The sequence below is a fragment of the Rhinopithecus roxellana genome, chromosome 8 (genome assembly GCF_007565055.1).
Source record: "Rhinopithecus roxellana isolate Shanxi Qingling chromosome 8, ASM756505v1, whole genome shotgun sequence".
In the NCBI taxonomy this organism is placed as follows: domain Eukaryota; kingdom Metazoa; phylum Chordata; class Mammalia; order Primates; family Cercopithecidae; genus Rhinopithecus; species Rhinopithecus roxellana.
In genome coordinates, this window is record NC_044556.1 from 2,621,967 (window position 1) to 2,636,381 (window position 14,415).

The following is a 14,415-nucleotide window of genomic DNA, read 5'->3' on the forward strand; positions in this document are numbered from 1 at the left end:
AGAAATGTACCTCTTGTTGACATAATTGGAGCTGGGTCCAATCCCTAACGATCAGCTTGTTTCTCCCTTTCAATCCTTTTCTTTTTTTTCTTTTCCTTTTTTTAGAGATAAGATCTTGCTCTGTTGCCCAGACTTGGAGTGGCACCATCATGGCTCACTGCAGCCTTGAACTCCTGGACTCAAGCGAAACTCCCACCTGAGCCTCTCGAGTAGCTGGGACTATAGGCATGTACTACCACACCCAGCTAATTTCTTAATTTTTTTTTTTTTGAGATGGAGACTCGCTCTGTCGCCCAGCGTGGAGTACAAGTGGCACGATCTCAGCTCACCGCAAGCTTCGCCTCCCAGGTTCATGCCATTCTCCTGCCTCAGCCTCCTGAGTAGCTGGGACTACAGGCACTCACCACCACACCCGGCTAATTTTTTTTAATTTTTTTGTATTTTTAGTAGAGACAGGGTTTCACCACGTTAGCCAGGATGGTCTTGATCTCCTGACCTCGTGATCCACCTACCTCGGCCTCCCAAAGTGCTGGGATTATAGGCGTGAGCCACCGCGCCCAGCCTAATTTCTTTATTTTTATGTAGCGATGGGTTCTTGCTATGTTACCCAGACTGGTCTTGAACTCCTGGCCTCCCAAAGTGCTGGAATTACAGGCATAAGCATCAGTACTTTTTTTTCTTTTTTCTTTTTGAAACGGAGTCTTGCTGTGTCGCCCAGGCTGGAGTGCAGTGGCCGGATCTCGGCTCACTGCAAGCTCCGCCTCCCGGATTTATGCCATTCTCCTGCCTCAGCCTCCCGAGTAGCTGGGACTACAGGCGCCTACCACCTCGCCCGGCTAGTTTTTTGTATTTTTAGTAGAGACGGGGTTTCACCGTGTTAGCCAGGATGGTCTCGATCTCCTGACCTCGTGATCGGCCCGTCTCGGCCTCCAAAAGTGCTGGGATTACAGGCTTGAGCCACTGCACCCGGCCTTTTTTTTCTTTTTTAAAGTGTTGAGGCCAGGGGTAGTGGCTCACGCCTGTAATCTCAGCACTTTGAGAGGTGGAGCAGGCAGATCACCTGAGGTCAGGAGTTCAAGACCAGCCTGGACAGCAACATGGTGAAACCCCATCTCTACTAAAAATACAAAAATTAGCTGGGCATGGTGGCGGGCGCTTGTAATCCCAGCTACTCGGGAGGCTGAGGCAGGTGAATTGAACCTGGGAGGCGGAGGTTGCAGTGAGCCAAGATTGTACCATTGCACTCCAGCCTGGAAATAAGAGTGAGACTCTGTCTCAAAAAAATTAAAGTATTGAGAAACTTACTTCATATCAACAAATAGATTGGAACACACAGAATTTTGTTACTGTGATGTCTTTGTATTCTTTGAACTCCTGACAAGTTTTATGCCAAACTCCCATTGTGAAAAATTTTTGGTCGTTTCAGTTGACAGTTTCAGGTGACAATTCCAGTAATCCTTGAACTTTGCCAAAAACAATGGCTTGGAAACCAGCTCGGTTGCGGAAGGATTTAGTGACCCGGTGTTTGCTTTCTCAAACCCATGCCAGTATTTTGAGTTGTCTCTTTGCTTCCTGCCAGGGAAGTGTTTGGACCTGGGGCAAAGCCCCATGTTTGTATCACGAAGAGAGGGAGGGAGGCCTTCCTTTCCTAGGGGGAGGTTAGGAAGAAAAACCTCTTAGAAGATATGTTCTAGCTTGGGCAACATGGCACCTCTACAAAAAGTACAAAAATTAGCTGGGCATGGGGCATGGTGGCGTATGCCTGTAATCCCAGCTACTCAGGAGGCTGAGGCGGGAGGATTGCTTGAGCCTGGGAGGCAGGTTGCAGTGAACTGTGATCACGCTACTGCACTCCAGCTTGGGCAATACAGTGAGACTCTGTTTCCAAAAAAAAAAAAGAGGAGATGAAGCCTGGCCTGGTGGCTCATGCCTGTAATCCTCACACTTTAGGAGGCCGAGGTGGGCGGATCACGAGGTCAGGAGATCGAGACCACCCTGGCTGGCTAACATGGTGAAACCCCGTCTCTACCAAAAATACAAAAAATTAGCTGGGTGTGGTGGTATGTGCCTGTAATCCCAGCTACTCAGGAGGCTGAGGCAGGAGAATTGCTTGAACTCGGGAGGTGGCAGTTGCAGTGAGCCAAGATCACACCACTGCGCTTCAGCCTGGGTGACAGAGCGAGACTCTGTCTAAAAAAAAAAAAAAAAAAAAGATTAGCCACGTGTGTGTGTGGTGCATGCCTGTAGTCCCAGCTACTGGCGAAGCTGAGGGAAGATCCCTTGAGCCCAGGAGGTTGAGGCAATAGTGAGCTGTGCTCACGTCACTGCACTCCTGGGTGACAGAGTAAGACCTTGTCTCAAAGAATTAAAAAAGGCCGGGCACAGTGGCTCATGCCTATAATCCCAGCAAACTGGGAGGCTGAAGTGGGTGGATCACCTGAGGTCAGAAGTTTGAGACCAGCCTGGCCAACATGGTGAAACCCCATCTCTACTAAAAATACAAAATTAGCCACGTGTGCTGGCGTATTCCTGAAATCCCAGCTATTTGGGAGGCTGAGACAGGAAAATCGCTTGAACTTGGGAGGTGGAGGTTGTAGTGAGCTGAGATCGTGCCATTGTGCTCCAGCCTGGGCAACAAGAGCAAAACTCCATCTCAAAAAAAAAGAACTAAAAGAATTTTTAATGGTAAATGTAATATATATATATATATATATATATATATATATATATATTTTTTTTTTTTTTTTTTTTTGAGATGGAGTCTTGCTCTGTTGCCCAGGTTAGAGTGCAGTGGCACGATCTCGGCTCACTGCCAGCTTCATCTCCCAGGTTCACGCCATTCTCCTGCCTCAGCCTCCCGAGTGACTGGGACTACAGGTGCCCACCACCACGCCCAGCTAATTTTTTGTATTTTTAGTAGAGATGGGATTTTACCATGTTAGCCAGGATGGTCTCAATCTCCTGACCTTGTGATCCACCTGCCTTGGCCTCCCAAAGTGCTGGGATTACAGGCGTGAGCCACCGCACCCGGCCTGTTTTATTGTAATATTATAATAACAACAATAAAACTCTCTGGGTATCCATGTCCTGCTTGGGAGGTATTCATGAACTCCAGGGGCTTGAAGACCCCAGGACTCAGAGTGTTGAAAATATGTCACAATCAGTGCACAGCCTGCACCCCCCTAGAGCGGCATCCTGCCAGATGGCCCACTCGGATCCCACATCAGCCCGGCCCTGCCCATCACCTACCTGGGGGCATCTGGGGCTTAGCCAAGCCCGGAGATGAGGCTGGGGCAGTGGGAGAAGGTCCCTCCAGGGTGACCCTAGGCTCCGGGGCTGATGCGATTCCAGGGCCCGGCTGGGTGGGTGCAGGGCTGCAGCTAGGTGTGGATGCCGGGCCTTTTCCTATGGCCACTGGCGGCGGGATGTCCGCTTCGTCAATGGGATTGCCCTTCCGGACAGAGGCCAGCAGGTTTTCCAGTGTCTGCGATAAGTCGTGAGTATTGGTTTGGGAGAAGCCAAGAGCTTGGTGCGGGACATCGGGGTGGGGGGGTCCCTGTACCCTGCCCTCTGCCCACTTACTTTAAGCCCCCGGTCGTAGCGCCGCATCTTGGCGCTGTCTCCAGCTTGCCTGGCGCTTTCAATTGCTGTCTGATAGAGCGCCAGCCTCTCCTGCAAGGTGGCCTCCAGCCCCGGATGGGGGGCCTCAGGCTTTGGCTGTGGGAGGGCAGGGGCACAGTGTGGGTGGTGACCCCACTTGGGATGCCCCTGTCAGCCTCTTCTGCAGTAATAGTCAGCCACATGTCATTCCTGGACCAGCCTCCCCCGCCCCAGTGAGGCAGAAATCATGGTCCCCATTTCCCAGTGGAGGGAATGGAGTTTCAGAAGCATCATGTGACCCGCCTGATGTCACATGGCTGTGAAGGACAAGGGTGGGCCGGGCGCGGTGGCTCACGCCTATAATCCCAGCACTTTGGGAGGCCAAGGCAGGAGGATCACTTGAGGTTGGGACCAGCCTGGCCAACATGGAGAAACCCCATCTCTACCAAAAAATACAAAAATTAGCCAGGTGTGGTGGCGCACACCTGTAATCCCAGCTACTGGGGAGGTGGAGGTGGGAGGATCTCTTGAACCCGGGAGGCAGAGGTTGTAGTGAGCTGAGATGGCACCACTGCACTCCAGCCTGGGTGACACAGCAAGACTCCATCTCATAAAAAAAGGGTAGGCCTTGAACCACGGACTGTCTGTTGGGTTGTGGTTCAAGGAAGTGGGGTCATCCTAACTGTACCTGGGCCACAGGAGGTGGGGTCTCTGAAGCCTTCTGCTCCTCTCCAAGGACCTCATTTAGCTCCGCCTGCAGGGACACACGGCCGGGGGCAGGACATGAGGGCATGGGATAGAGCCATGGGCAGCGGTTATGGGCACTGATGGGATAAGAGCAATGGGATAAGAGCCCCCACCCTGCCCTTAGTGCTCACCAGCAGGTCATCATCAGCCTCCAAGTCATCCTCATCCGTGCCCTCCTCCTCATCCTCATCCGGGTCTCTCATGCACAGGCTGGCCATCTTCTCAATGGCCTCCATCGGCAGGGGACCTGGCGGTGGGGGATGCCCCAGGTGGGCCAGGGTTGTACACCAAGAGCCCCCGTTTCCCACCCCGGACACGTTAGGTGATCCCACTTCTTGTTGACTTCCCCATTTCATCTCTTCCTTATTCAGCCTCAGGTCTGGGGCCTGGCTCTCTGAATTCAAAACCCAGCTCTGCAGACTGGGCACAGTGGCTCACGCTTGTAATCCCAGTATTTTGGGAGGCCGAGGCAGAAGGAACACTTGAGATCAGGAATTTGAGACCAGCCTGGCCAACATGGTGAAACCCCGTCTCTACTAAAAATACAAAAATTGCCGGGCGCGGTGGCTCACGCCTGTAATCCCAGCACTTTGGGAGGCCGAGGTGGGGGGATCACAAGGTCAGGAGATCGAGACCATGGTGAAACCCCGTCTCTACTAAAAATACAAAAAATTAGCCAGGCGCGGTGGCGGGCGCCTGTAGTCCCAGCTACTCAGGAGGCTGAGGCAGGAGAATGGCGTGAACCCGGGAGGCGGAGCTTGCAGTGAGCCGAGATCGTGCCACTGCACTCCAGCCTGGGTAACAGAGCGAGACTCTGTCTCAAAAAAAAAAAAAAAAAAAAAAAAAAATACAAAAATTAGCTGAGCGTGGAGGCGCGTAATCCCAGCTGCTGGAGAGGCTGAGGCAGGAGAATCACTTAAATCCAGGAGGCAGAGGTTGCAGTGAGCTGAGATTGTGCCACTGCACTGCAGCCTGGGCAACAGAGCGAGGGTTTGTCTCAAAACACACACACACACACACACACACACACACACACACACACACACCAAAAAAACAACAAACCCAGCTCTGCAACTTTCTCTCTGTGAGACCTTGGGCAAGTGAGGTCACCTCTCTGGGCCTCAGTTTCTCCCTCTGTGACATGGAGATAACAACAGTTCCTCCTTCATAGGTAGGTTGGAACACAGAAGGTCAATGAAGCTCTTAGAACAGTATATTGCCAGCATCTTGTTATTAGTTATGTTACATTCTATAAAGCTGCCTTGAAGACTAAATTAATGACTATAGGACTATTGTTCCTAGGGGAAATTTAAGGTTAGGTTCCTGTGAGCCTCCAGTCATAACCTTTTTTGGAGACAGGATCTTGCTCTGTCACCCAGGCTGGAGTGCAGTGGCCAGATCAGAGCTCACTGCAGCCTCAAACTCTTGGTCTCAAGTGATCTTCCTGCCTCAACCTCCCAAGTAGTTGAGACTACAGGCATGTGCCACCACACCAAGCTCTGGTCACAAAATTTTAATCAACTGATCAATACATAACCTTGCTCCATGCGTGTTTCTGTTTGAAGACATCTTACCGAATAGATATTGTTCATTCATTAACTTTGAATTCACAGCCAATAGCACAGTAATTAATGCCTGAATGAAGCTTCTCTCTTTTCTTGGAGACAGGATCTTGCTCTGTTGCCCAGGCTGGAGTGCAGTGGCACGATCTCTGCTCACTGCAACCGCTGCCTCCTGGATTCAAGCGATTTTCATGCCTTAGCCTCCCGAGTAGCTGGGATTACAGGCGTTCACCACCAGGCTCGGCTAATTTTTGTATTTTTAGTAAAGACGGGGTTTCACCATGTTGGCCAGGCTGCTCTCGAGCTCCTGGCTCCAAGTGATCTGCCCACCTTGGCCTCCCAGAGTGCTGGGATTATAGGCGTGAGCCACTGTGCCCGGCTGACATGAGCTTATTGTGTGTGAGGGGACCCTGGGCGAAATACGGACTCTAGAAGATTAACTCCTATAACATGATTATTATTCCAGTTTTACAGATGGTAAAACTGAGGCCAAAGCACATGATGTGACTCGTCAGGTCACATAGCCAGTAAGTGGCAGAGCTCGGATTCCAACTCTCAGTCTGGGTCCAGAGTTGATCTTGACCCTCTTACCCAGACCATCGGCTCCCAGACCATCAGCTCTGTCTTCTTTCCCCTACCTACCCAGTGCCCCCAGTTCTGCACCCGAACCACTTGCAGGAGATCAGAAAATGTTCTGAGGGTGTGTTAACCATCTCACCTTTGCCTTTGAGCTTCTCCAGAGCTGGGGGCTGGCCCCCGACCAAAGCCAAGAACTCGGCCTCCAGTTCTTCATCGTTAACTCTGTCCTCAGGGATCATCAGGCCATCTGGGGAGAGGTCAACCAGCAGGCCCAGCTAGGGGGACAGCAAGGGTTCAGTCAGACCTTTGGTTCACCACATGGCTAAAGGCAGTCATGATGGCCGGAGAGTCCCCTTGGGAGGAAGGAAACAAGGTCTCCCAGGGAAAGCTATTTACCTGAGGAGTGTCAGGAGACTGGAACAAGCCCAGAACAGGTGTTATAAGACAAGCCAGGCCCTCTGGCACAGTTCAACCTGGGGCAAAGGGCAAGAGACCCAGCTCTCTGATCTGAATCCACACTTATGATGTGCTGCTGGGCCAAGTTCAGTGGGAAAAGCAGGCCCCTGGCTGGGTGCAGTGGCTCACGCCTTTCATCCCAGCACTGTGGGAGGCCAAGGCAAGAGGACAGATTGTGTCTGGGAGTTCCAGACCAGCCTGGGCAATACAGTGAGACCCCCATCTCTACCAAAAAAGAAACTTTTTTTTTTTTTTTGAGACAGAGTCTCGCCCTGTTACCCAGGCTGGAGTGCAGTGGTGCGGTCTTGGCTTACCGCAACCTCCGCCTCCCGGGTTCACGCCATTCTCCTGCCTCAGCCTCCTGAGTAGCTGGGACTACAGGCGCCCGCCACCACGCCTGGCTAATTTTTTTTTTTTTTTTTTTTTTTTTTAGTAGAGATGGGGTTTTACCGTGTTAGCCAGGATGGTCTCCATCTCCTGACCTCGTGATCCACCTGCCTCGGCCTCCCAAAGTGCTGGGATTACAGGAAAAAAAACTTTTAAAAATTATCTGGGAGTTGGCCGGGTGCGGTGGCTCATGCCTGTAATCCCAGCACTTTGGGAGGCCGAGGCGGGCGGATCATGAGGTCAGGAGATCGAGACTATCCTGGCTAACATGGTGAATAACACAGTGAAACCCATCTCTACTAAAAATACAAAAAATTAGCCAGGCATGGTGGCGGGCACCTGTAGTCCCAGCTACTCGGGAGGCAGAGGCAAGAGAATGGCGTGAACCTGGGAGGCAGAGCTTGCAGTGAGCTGAGATCGCACCACTGTACTCCAGCCTGGGCAACAGAGCGAGATTCCGTCTCAAAAAAAAAAAATTAGTTGGGGGTTGTGGTGTGTGCCTGTTGTCCCAGCTACTCAGGAGTCTGAGGCAGGAGGATCACTTGAGCCCGGGGAGGTCAAGGCTGCAGTGAGCCATGACTGCGCTACGGCCCTCCACCTGGGCAACAGAGTAAAGCCCTGTCTAAACGAAAGGAAGAAAGAGAGATGGAGCGGTGGAGGGAGAGAGGGAGGGAGGAAGGAGGGAAGGAAGGAAAAAAGGAAGGAAGGAAAGAAGGGAAGAAAGGAGGGAGGGAGGAAAGCAGGCCCCACACTTTACGCAAAGCAAAGCTACTCTGTACACTTGGGCTTTTCTTTCCAGCATCCTCAGCAGAGGGGCTGTGTGGGAAGGTTGGGGCTTCAAGAGCAATTAGAAGCCCTGAGGGCTGCATGCAGTGGCTCACACCTGTAATCCCAGCACTTTGGGAGGCTGAGGCAGGCAGGTCGCCTGAGGTCTGGAGTTCAAGACCAGCCTAGCCAACGTGGTGAAACCCCATCTCTACTAAAAATACAAAAATTAGCTGGGCGTGGTGGTGCTGCAATCCCAGCTACTCAGGAGGCTGAGGCAGGAGAATTGCTTGAACCTGGGAGGTGGAGGTTACAGTGAGCTGAGATCGCACCACTGAACTCCAGCCTGAGCGACAGAGCAAGACTCTGTCGTCCCCCCTCCACGGACCCCCCAAAAAAGAGCAGGCTGGGCGTGGTGGCTCACGCCTGTAATCCCAGCACTTTGGGAGGCCGAGGTGGGTGGATCAGGAGGTAAGGAGATCAAGACCATCCTAACACGGTGAAACCCCGTCTCTACTAAAAAGACAAAAAAATTAGCCGGGCATGGTGGCAGGTGCCTGTGGTCCCAGCTACTCAGGAGGCTGAGACAGGAGAATCGCTTAAACCCGGGAAGCGGAGGCTGCAGTGAGCCGAGACTGCGCCACTGTACTCCAGCCTGGGGCGAGAGAGCAAGACTCCGTTTCAAAAACAAATAGACAAAAAAAGAAGTCCTAACCACAATGCAAGTTTGCCATGCAGACCCGTCTTCCTATCTTGGTTAATGACCAATCATGATGTGACAACATTGTGTTTAACCATATGAAATTGCCTTTCCTGGCTGGGCGTGGTGGCTCAAACCTATAATCCCAGCACTTTGGGAGGCTGAGACGGGCGGATCACAAGGTCAGGAGATGGAGACCATCCTGGCTAACACGGTGAAACCCCGTCTCTACTAAAAAAAATACAAAAAACTAGCCGGGCGAGGTGGCGGGCGCCTGTAGTCCCAGCTACTCGGGAGGCTGAGGCAAGAGAATGGCGTAAACCCGGGAGGCGGAGCTTGCAGTGAGCTGAGATCCGGCCACTGCACTCCAGCCTGGGCGACAGAGCGAGAATCCGTCTCAAAAACAAAAAGAAATTGCCTTTCCTGTAGGTAAAAAATGGCCAAATGTTGGCAATTATGTATGGCTCCACCAACTAGTAATAATGATAATAGTGACATTTATTGAGTGCTGTGTTCTAGCACTTTCCATAAACTATCTCAATTACTCTTTACAACTGTCCTGTAATGTAGGGTCTCTTGGAGGTCTCCATTTTTTATTATTTATTTATTTATTTATTTTGAGAAGGAGTCTCGCTCTGTCACCCAGTCTGGAATGCAGTGGCGCGATCTCGGCTCACTGCAACCTCCACCTCCCGGTTCAAGCGATTCGCCCACCTCAGCCTCCCAAGTAGCTGGGATTACAGGTGCCCACCACCATGCCCAAATAATTTTTGTATTTTTAATAGAGATGGGGTTTCGCCATGGCCTCCCAAAGTGCTGGAATTACAGGTGTGAGACACTGCACCTGGCTTCCATTTTTAATTTTTAATTTTTAATTTTTATTTTAGAGAAAGAGTCTTGTTCTATCACCCAGGCTGGGGCAGAAGTAGTGCGATCATAGCTCACTGCAGTCTTGAACTCCTGGACTCAAGCAATCCTCCCTTCTTAGCCTCCCAAGTAGCTAGGACTACAGGCACATGCCACCATACCCAGTTAGTCTTTTTATTTTTTGTTGAGATGGGAGTCTCGCTTTTGCCCAGGCTGGTCTCAAACTCTGGCCTCAAATGACTCTCCCACCTCCGCCTCCACCTCCTGAAGTGCTGGGATTACAGAGGTCTCCATTTTACAGATGAGAAAGCTGAGGCTCAGAGCTGTAAAGTCAAATGTCCAATGTACAGAGGCCAGGAGGGAACTTCAGGTCAGCCAGACTCTAATATCTGAACACCAAGCTATGTCCTGGGCTCCTTCCATCAAAACAGAAAAATCAAACTATCTGGTGCCTGGGGCAGAGGAGTTGGGAGAGGGAGAAGGGGCCCAGCCACAGTGCCATAAGCTTATGGCTGGGGCCCTGGATTTGTGCTTAGCTCTGGCCAAGCTGTTAATCCCTATGACCTTGGGCAGGTGTCTTCACGTCTCTGAGTCTCAAAGTCCTCATCTGTACAATGGAATAAAAGGAGTCCGGCATGGCCCGACTGATGCAAGGGTTTGATGTGTCAAGTCCGAGGACTGCCCCTTCCCGACTGGAGCAGCTGTGGCAACAGGTGGCCCCGAACCTGGGGCAGGGCCCCAGGAGCTGGGGAGCCAAGGCCAGTAGACCACACTTGAGTGGGGCTGGGGCCTCACCTGGGGGGGGGGCGGGGACCGGGGCTTACCTGGGGGGCGGAGATCGGGCCTCCCTGGGGGGTGGGGCCCCTCCCTGAGTGTGTGACCGGGGTGGGGAGGGATCCCCAGGTCGCGCCGTGGGGCGCAGACTCACCTGGCGGGCGGCCGCGGCGCCTCTGCCCGGCGGTCCCGGGGGTCCTTTCCTCTTGTGCATCTTCCGGGCTGGATGCCCGAACCACCTGCCCCCAAGCCCGGCCTTGCCCTGCCTCCTTCCCTGGGCCCTGTCGCAGCGCACGCGCCCTTCCTGAGTCCTGCAACCCTCGTCGGCGCTCCACGGCCGTCGATCCCGAGCCCTCGCCTCCCTGCTTGGCCGCCCCACTTCCGCCTCGGGCCTCGGGCGCCGCCGCACCGGAGCGCGGCCACTGGACTCGCCGGGTCCGCCGAGCCGAAACTACAACTCCCGGCAGGCAGTGCGCGGGCACGCATGCGCTTGGCAGGGGCGGTGCTCCCTGTCGCGGGCTTCGTGGGCGGTGCTCGCCTCGCGCATGCGCGGGGCGGGGCCTCGCGAGGCGCGGGAAAGAGGCAGAGCGCTCGCAGGTGGGAGGGGCGGCGACCTCTGTGAGATTCACAGCGTCCCTCAGTCACCGATAGGCTCTGGCTTCACGTGGGCTCTCGGCCTGTGGAGTCTTCACTTTTCGGTGGTCGACGTAGTGTCAGTGTGGGGCTTGTCGCCGGGAGCGGGGTCCACAGCGCCCACCCTCAGGCCTTTCCATCCTTCAGCGCCCGACTCGAGGCCTCCAGGCTTCTGTGAGGGCCCATTTGGCCATTTATTTTTTCCAAAAAGAGTAAACGCTGATAATTCAAGCGACTTATTCCCAACGGATACAGGCAGAATTCGTTTCTGATAAGGACAGAGGGTCCTCAGCGACTTCTGTGACCCAGGTCCGTTTTGGCTTGCCTGACCCCCAAGGCTGGGAGAAACCGGCCTGTGGCAGCTCTTGCCCCTCCAAGGACGCAACTGTCCTCTTTAAAGTGGCACGATCTTGGCTCACTGCAACCTCTGCCTCCTGGGTTCAAGCGATCCTCGTGCCACAGCCTCCTGAGTAGCTGGGATTACGGGTGTGTGCCACCATGCCTGGCTAATTTTTTTTTTTTTTTTTTTTTTTTGAGACGGAGTCTGGCTCTGTCGCCCAGGCTGGAGTGTAGTGGAGCGATCTCGGCTCACTGCAAGCTCCGCCTCCCGGGTTCAAGGAATTCTCTCAGCCGTCCGAGTAGCTGGGATTACAGGTGTGTGCCACCACACCCAGCTAATTTTTATACTTTTAGTAGAGACAGACGGGGTTTCACCGTATTGGTCAGGCTGGTCTGGAACTCCTGACCTCAAGTGATCCGCCCACCTCAGCCTCCTAAAGTGCTGGGATTACAGGCGCGAGCCACCTGTGCCCAGCCTAATTTTTGTATTTTTAGTAGAGGGGGGGTTTCACCATATTGGCCGGGCTGGTCTCCAAAGGCCCCAGAGGCCCCTGGAGAGTCCTCAAGTGTCCTTGGAAGGGCCCCCAGATACCCCAGTCGGGAAGGAGGGGCTTCACACAGGCTGTTTCATCCCAGGGACCAGAGTGTGGGTCCCCGGGGCTTCCCATAAGGACCCCCCAGGTCCCATTTGTCTCTCAGGTCCTGGGCATAAGATCTTTAGTTTGGAGGAGGTTTGAATTCCCACCTGGCCATGGCCCAAAGTGGCTGTGACTCTGTGTCCCATGCTGTGTCCCAATGGGAGCCATCTGACCCCTGGGGCAGCCACATGGGCTGAGGTGGAGGCGGGGGTAACCTCTGTGCTCAGCCAAAGCCACTGGATATAAACAGACACAGGGACTGCTTATAATGATGAGAGATTTTGCTTGTTTTCAGATTTCTCAAGGGGAAGATAAAATGACAAAGAGGAAGAAGCTGCGGACCTCAGGTATGTTCATTCAAATGAACACTTCTTGATTTCTACTTCTGCTGGAGGGAAGAATGTGGGCTTGTGTATTGCAGATTTGGCTAACATGACTGCCCCAACCTCCTTAAAAGAAAATAAAGATTGGTCAGGTGCAGTGGCTCGTGCCTGTAATCCCAGCACTTTGGGAGGCCAAGGCGGGCAGATCACAAGGTCAGGAGTTTGAGACCAGCCTGACCAACATGGTGAAACCCCATCTCTACTGAAAATACAAAAATTAGCCAGGTGTTGTGGCACGTGCCTGTAGTCCCACCTACTAGGGAGGCTGAGGCAGGAGAATTGCTTGAACCCGGGAGTCCGATGTTGCAGTGAGCTGAGATGGTGCCAGTGCACTCCAGCCTGGGCAACAGAGCAAGACTCTGTCTCAAAAAAAAAAAAAAAACAAAACAAAAAAAAAGAAGAAGAAGAAAAGAAAAGGATTTAATTCATGCTGGTAAGAAAAATAGAAGGCTGGGTGGTGGCTCACGCCTGTAATTCCAGCACTTTGGGAGGCCAAGGTGGGCAGATCACTTGAGCCCAGGAGTTCGAGACCCGCCTGGGCAACATAGCGAGATCCTGTCTCTACAATGTAAAGTAAGGAAATTAGCTGGGTGTGGTGGTGGCAGGCATCTATAGTCCTAGCTACTCAGGAGGCTGAGGCAGGAAGATCGCTCGAACTGGGAGGTGGAGGTTGCAGTGAGTCAAGATCGCACCACTGCACTCCAGCCTGACTGATAAGAGTGAGGCCCTGTCTCAAAAAAGAAAGAAAGAAAGAAAGAAAAATAGAAATAATGGAGAGGGCATACAGGAAAAGTAAAAGTGAAAGTTTTCTGGAGCTTCTGCAAGCCTCTGGTGGGGTCCCACAGCTTAGAGGAGGCATCCCCAGGCTTCAGGACAGCGGGACAGCCTCCCTGTGGAACCAGTCCTAGAGATGACCCCTGGAATAATGCTTGATGTACTACAAGGCCACCTGGTGTGTGGCTGAGTGTTTTACTCTGGGGCCCAAAACCTGGGTTCATCCCAGTTCTGCTCACTGTGTGGTGGTGGATGATTTCCTCTATGCCTCAGTTTCCCCTTTTGTAAATTGGGGATAATAAAAGCCACTACCCTTTCCTTTAGAGCAGTGTTTATCAACTAGGTGACAGGAAGGGATTTTTACCCCCAGGGGATAGTTGGCAATGCTTGGAGACTTTTTTTTTAGAGACCAAGTCTGACTCTGTTGTCCAGGCTGGAGTGCAATGGCACATCTTGGCTCACTGCAGCCTCCACCTCCCGGGTTCAAGTGATTCTGCAGCCTCAGCCTCCTGAGTAGCTGGGACTACAGATATACACTACTACACCTGCCTAATTTTTGTATTTTTAGTAGGGATAGGGTTTCACAATGTTGGCCAGGCTGGTCTCAAACTCCTGACCTCAGGCGATCCACCTGCCTCAGCCTTCCAAAGTGCTGGGATTGCAGGTGTGAGCCACTGTGCCCGGCCTGGAGATTTTTTTTGGTTTTCATAACTGGGGAAATGATACTGACATCTAGTGGGTGGAGGCCAGGGATGCTGCTCAAATATCCTACCATGCATAGGATGCTCCCCAGCCACAGAGAATGATCCAATCCCAAATGTCCTCCAAGGTGGGGAATCCTGCCCTTAGAGCTCACATGTGGATTAATATCTGTAAAGCACCCAGAACTGACCTAAGGCAGTACACAAATGTAGACTGCTGTTAACAATTCTTCTTCCAGACTTTCTTTTTTTTATTTTTACTTTATTTATTTATTTATTTACTTTTGATACGGAGTCTTGCTCTGTCACCCAGGCTGGAGTGCAGTGGTGCGATCTTGGCTCATGGCAAGCTCCTCCTCCCGGGTTCACACCATTCTCCTGCCTCAGTCTCCCGAGTAGCTGGGACTACAGGTGCCCGCCACCACGCCAGGGTAACTTTTTTGTAATTTTAGTAGAGACAGGGTTTCACTGTGTTAGCCAAGATAGTCTCGATCTCCTGACCTCATGATC

At 52.5% G+C, this 14,415-nt stretch overlaps 2 protein-coding genes across 8 annotated transcripts in view; one reads left to right on the forward strand and one right to left on the reverse strand.

Annotated features, from left to right (window-relative positions):
• CC2D1A (coiled-coil and C2 domain containing 1A) overlaps positions 1–10,950 on the reverse strand; it is a 25,382-nt gene extending 14,432 nt beyond the window's left edge. For all 5 annotated transcript variants that reach the window (XM_030935398.1, XM_030935397.1, XM_030935395.1 and 2 more), the window contains exons 1-6: positions 10,592–10,950; positions 6,628–6,763; positions 4,479–4,594; positions 4,289–4,354; positions 3,583–3,717; positions 3,250–3,484 (exon numbers count right to left, since the gene is read on the reverse strand). In XM_030935398.1, the coding sequence (XP_030791258.1) occupies positions 3,250–3,484; positions 3,583–3,717; positions 4,289–4,354; positions 4,479–4,594; positions 6,628–6,763; positions 10,592–10,651 (748 nt within the window). In that variant the 5' untranslated portion in view covers positions 10,652–10,950. The remainder of the gene's footprint in view (positions 1–3,249; positions 3,485–3,582; positions 3,718–4,288; positions 4,355–4,478; positions 4,595–6,627; positions 6,764–10,591) is intronic.
• Positions 10,929–14,415, forward strand: part of C8H19orf57 (chromosome 8 C19orf57 homolog) — a 26,410-nt gene continuing 22,923 nt past the window's right edge. For 2 of the 3 annotated variants that reach the window (XM_030935400.1, XM_030935401.1), the window contains exons 1-2: positions 10,929–11,379; positions 12,343–12,394. In XM_030935400.1, coding sequence (XP_030791260.1) covers positions 12,364–12,394 — 31 coding nt within the window. In that variant the 5' untranslated portion in view covers positions 10,929–11,379; positions 12,343–12,363. The remainder of the gene's footprint in view (positions 11,380–12,342; positions 12,395–14,415) is intronic. The other variant, XM_010361599.2, reaches the window with a different exon arrangement.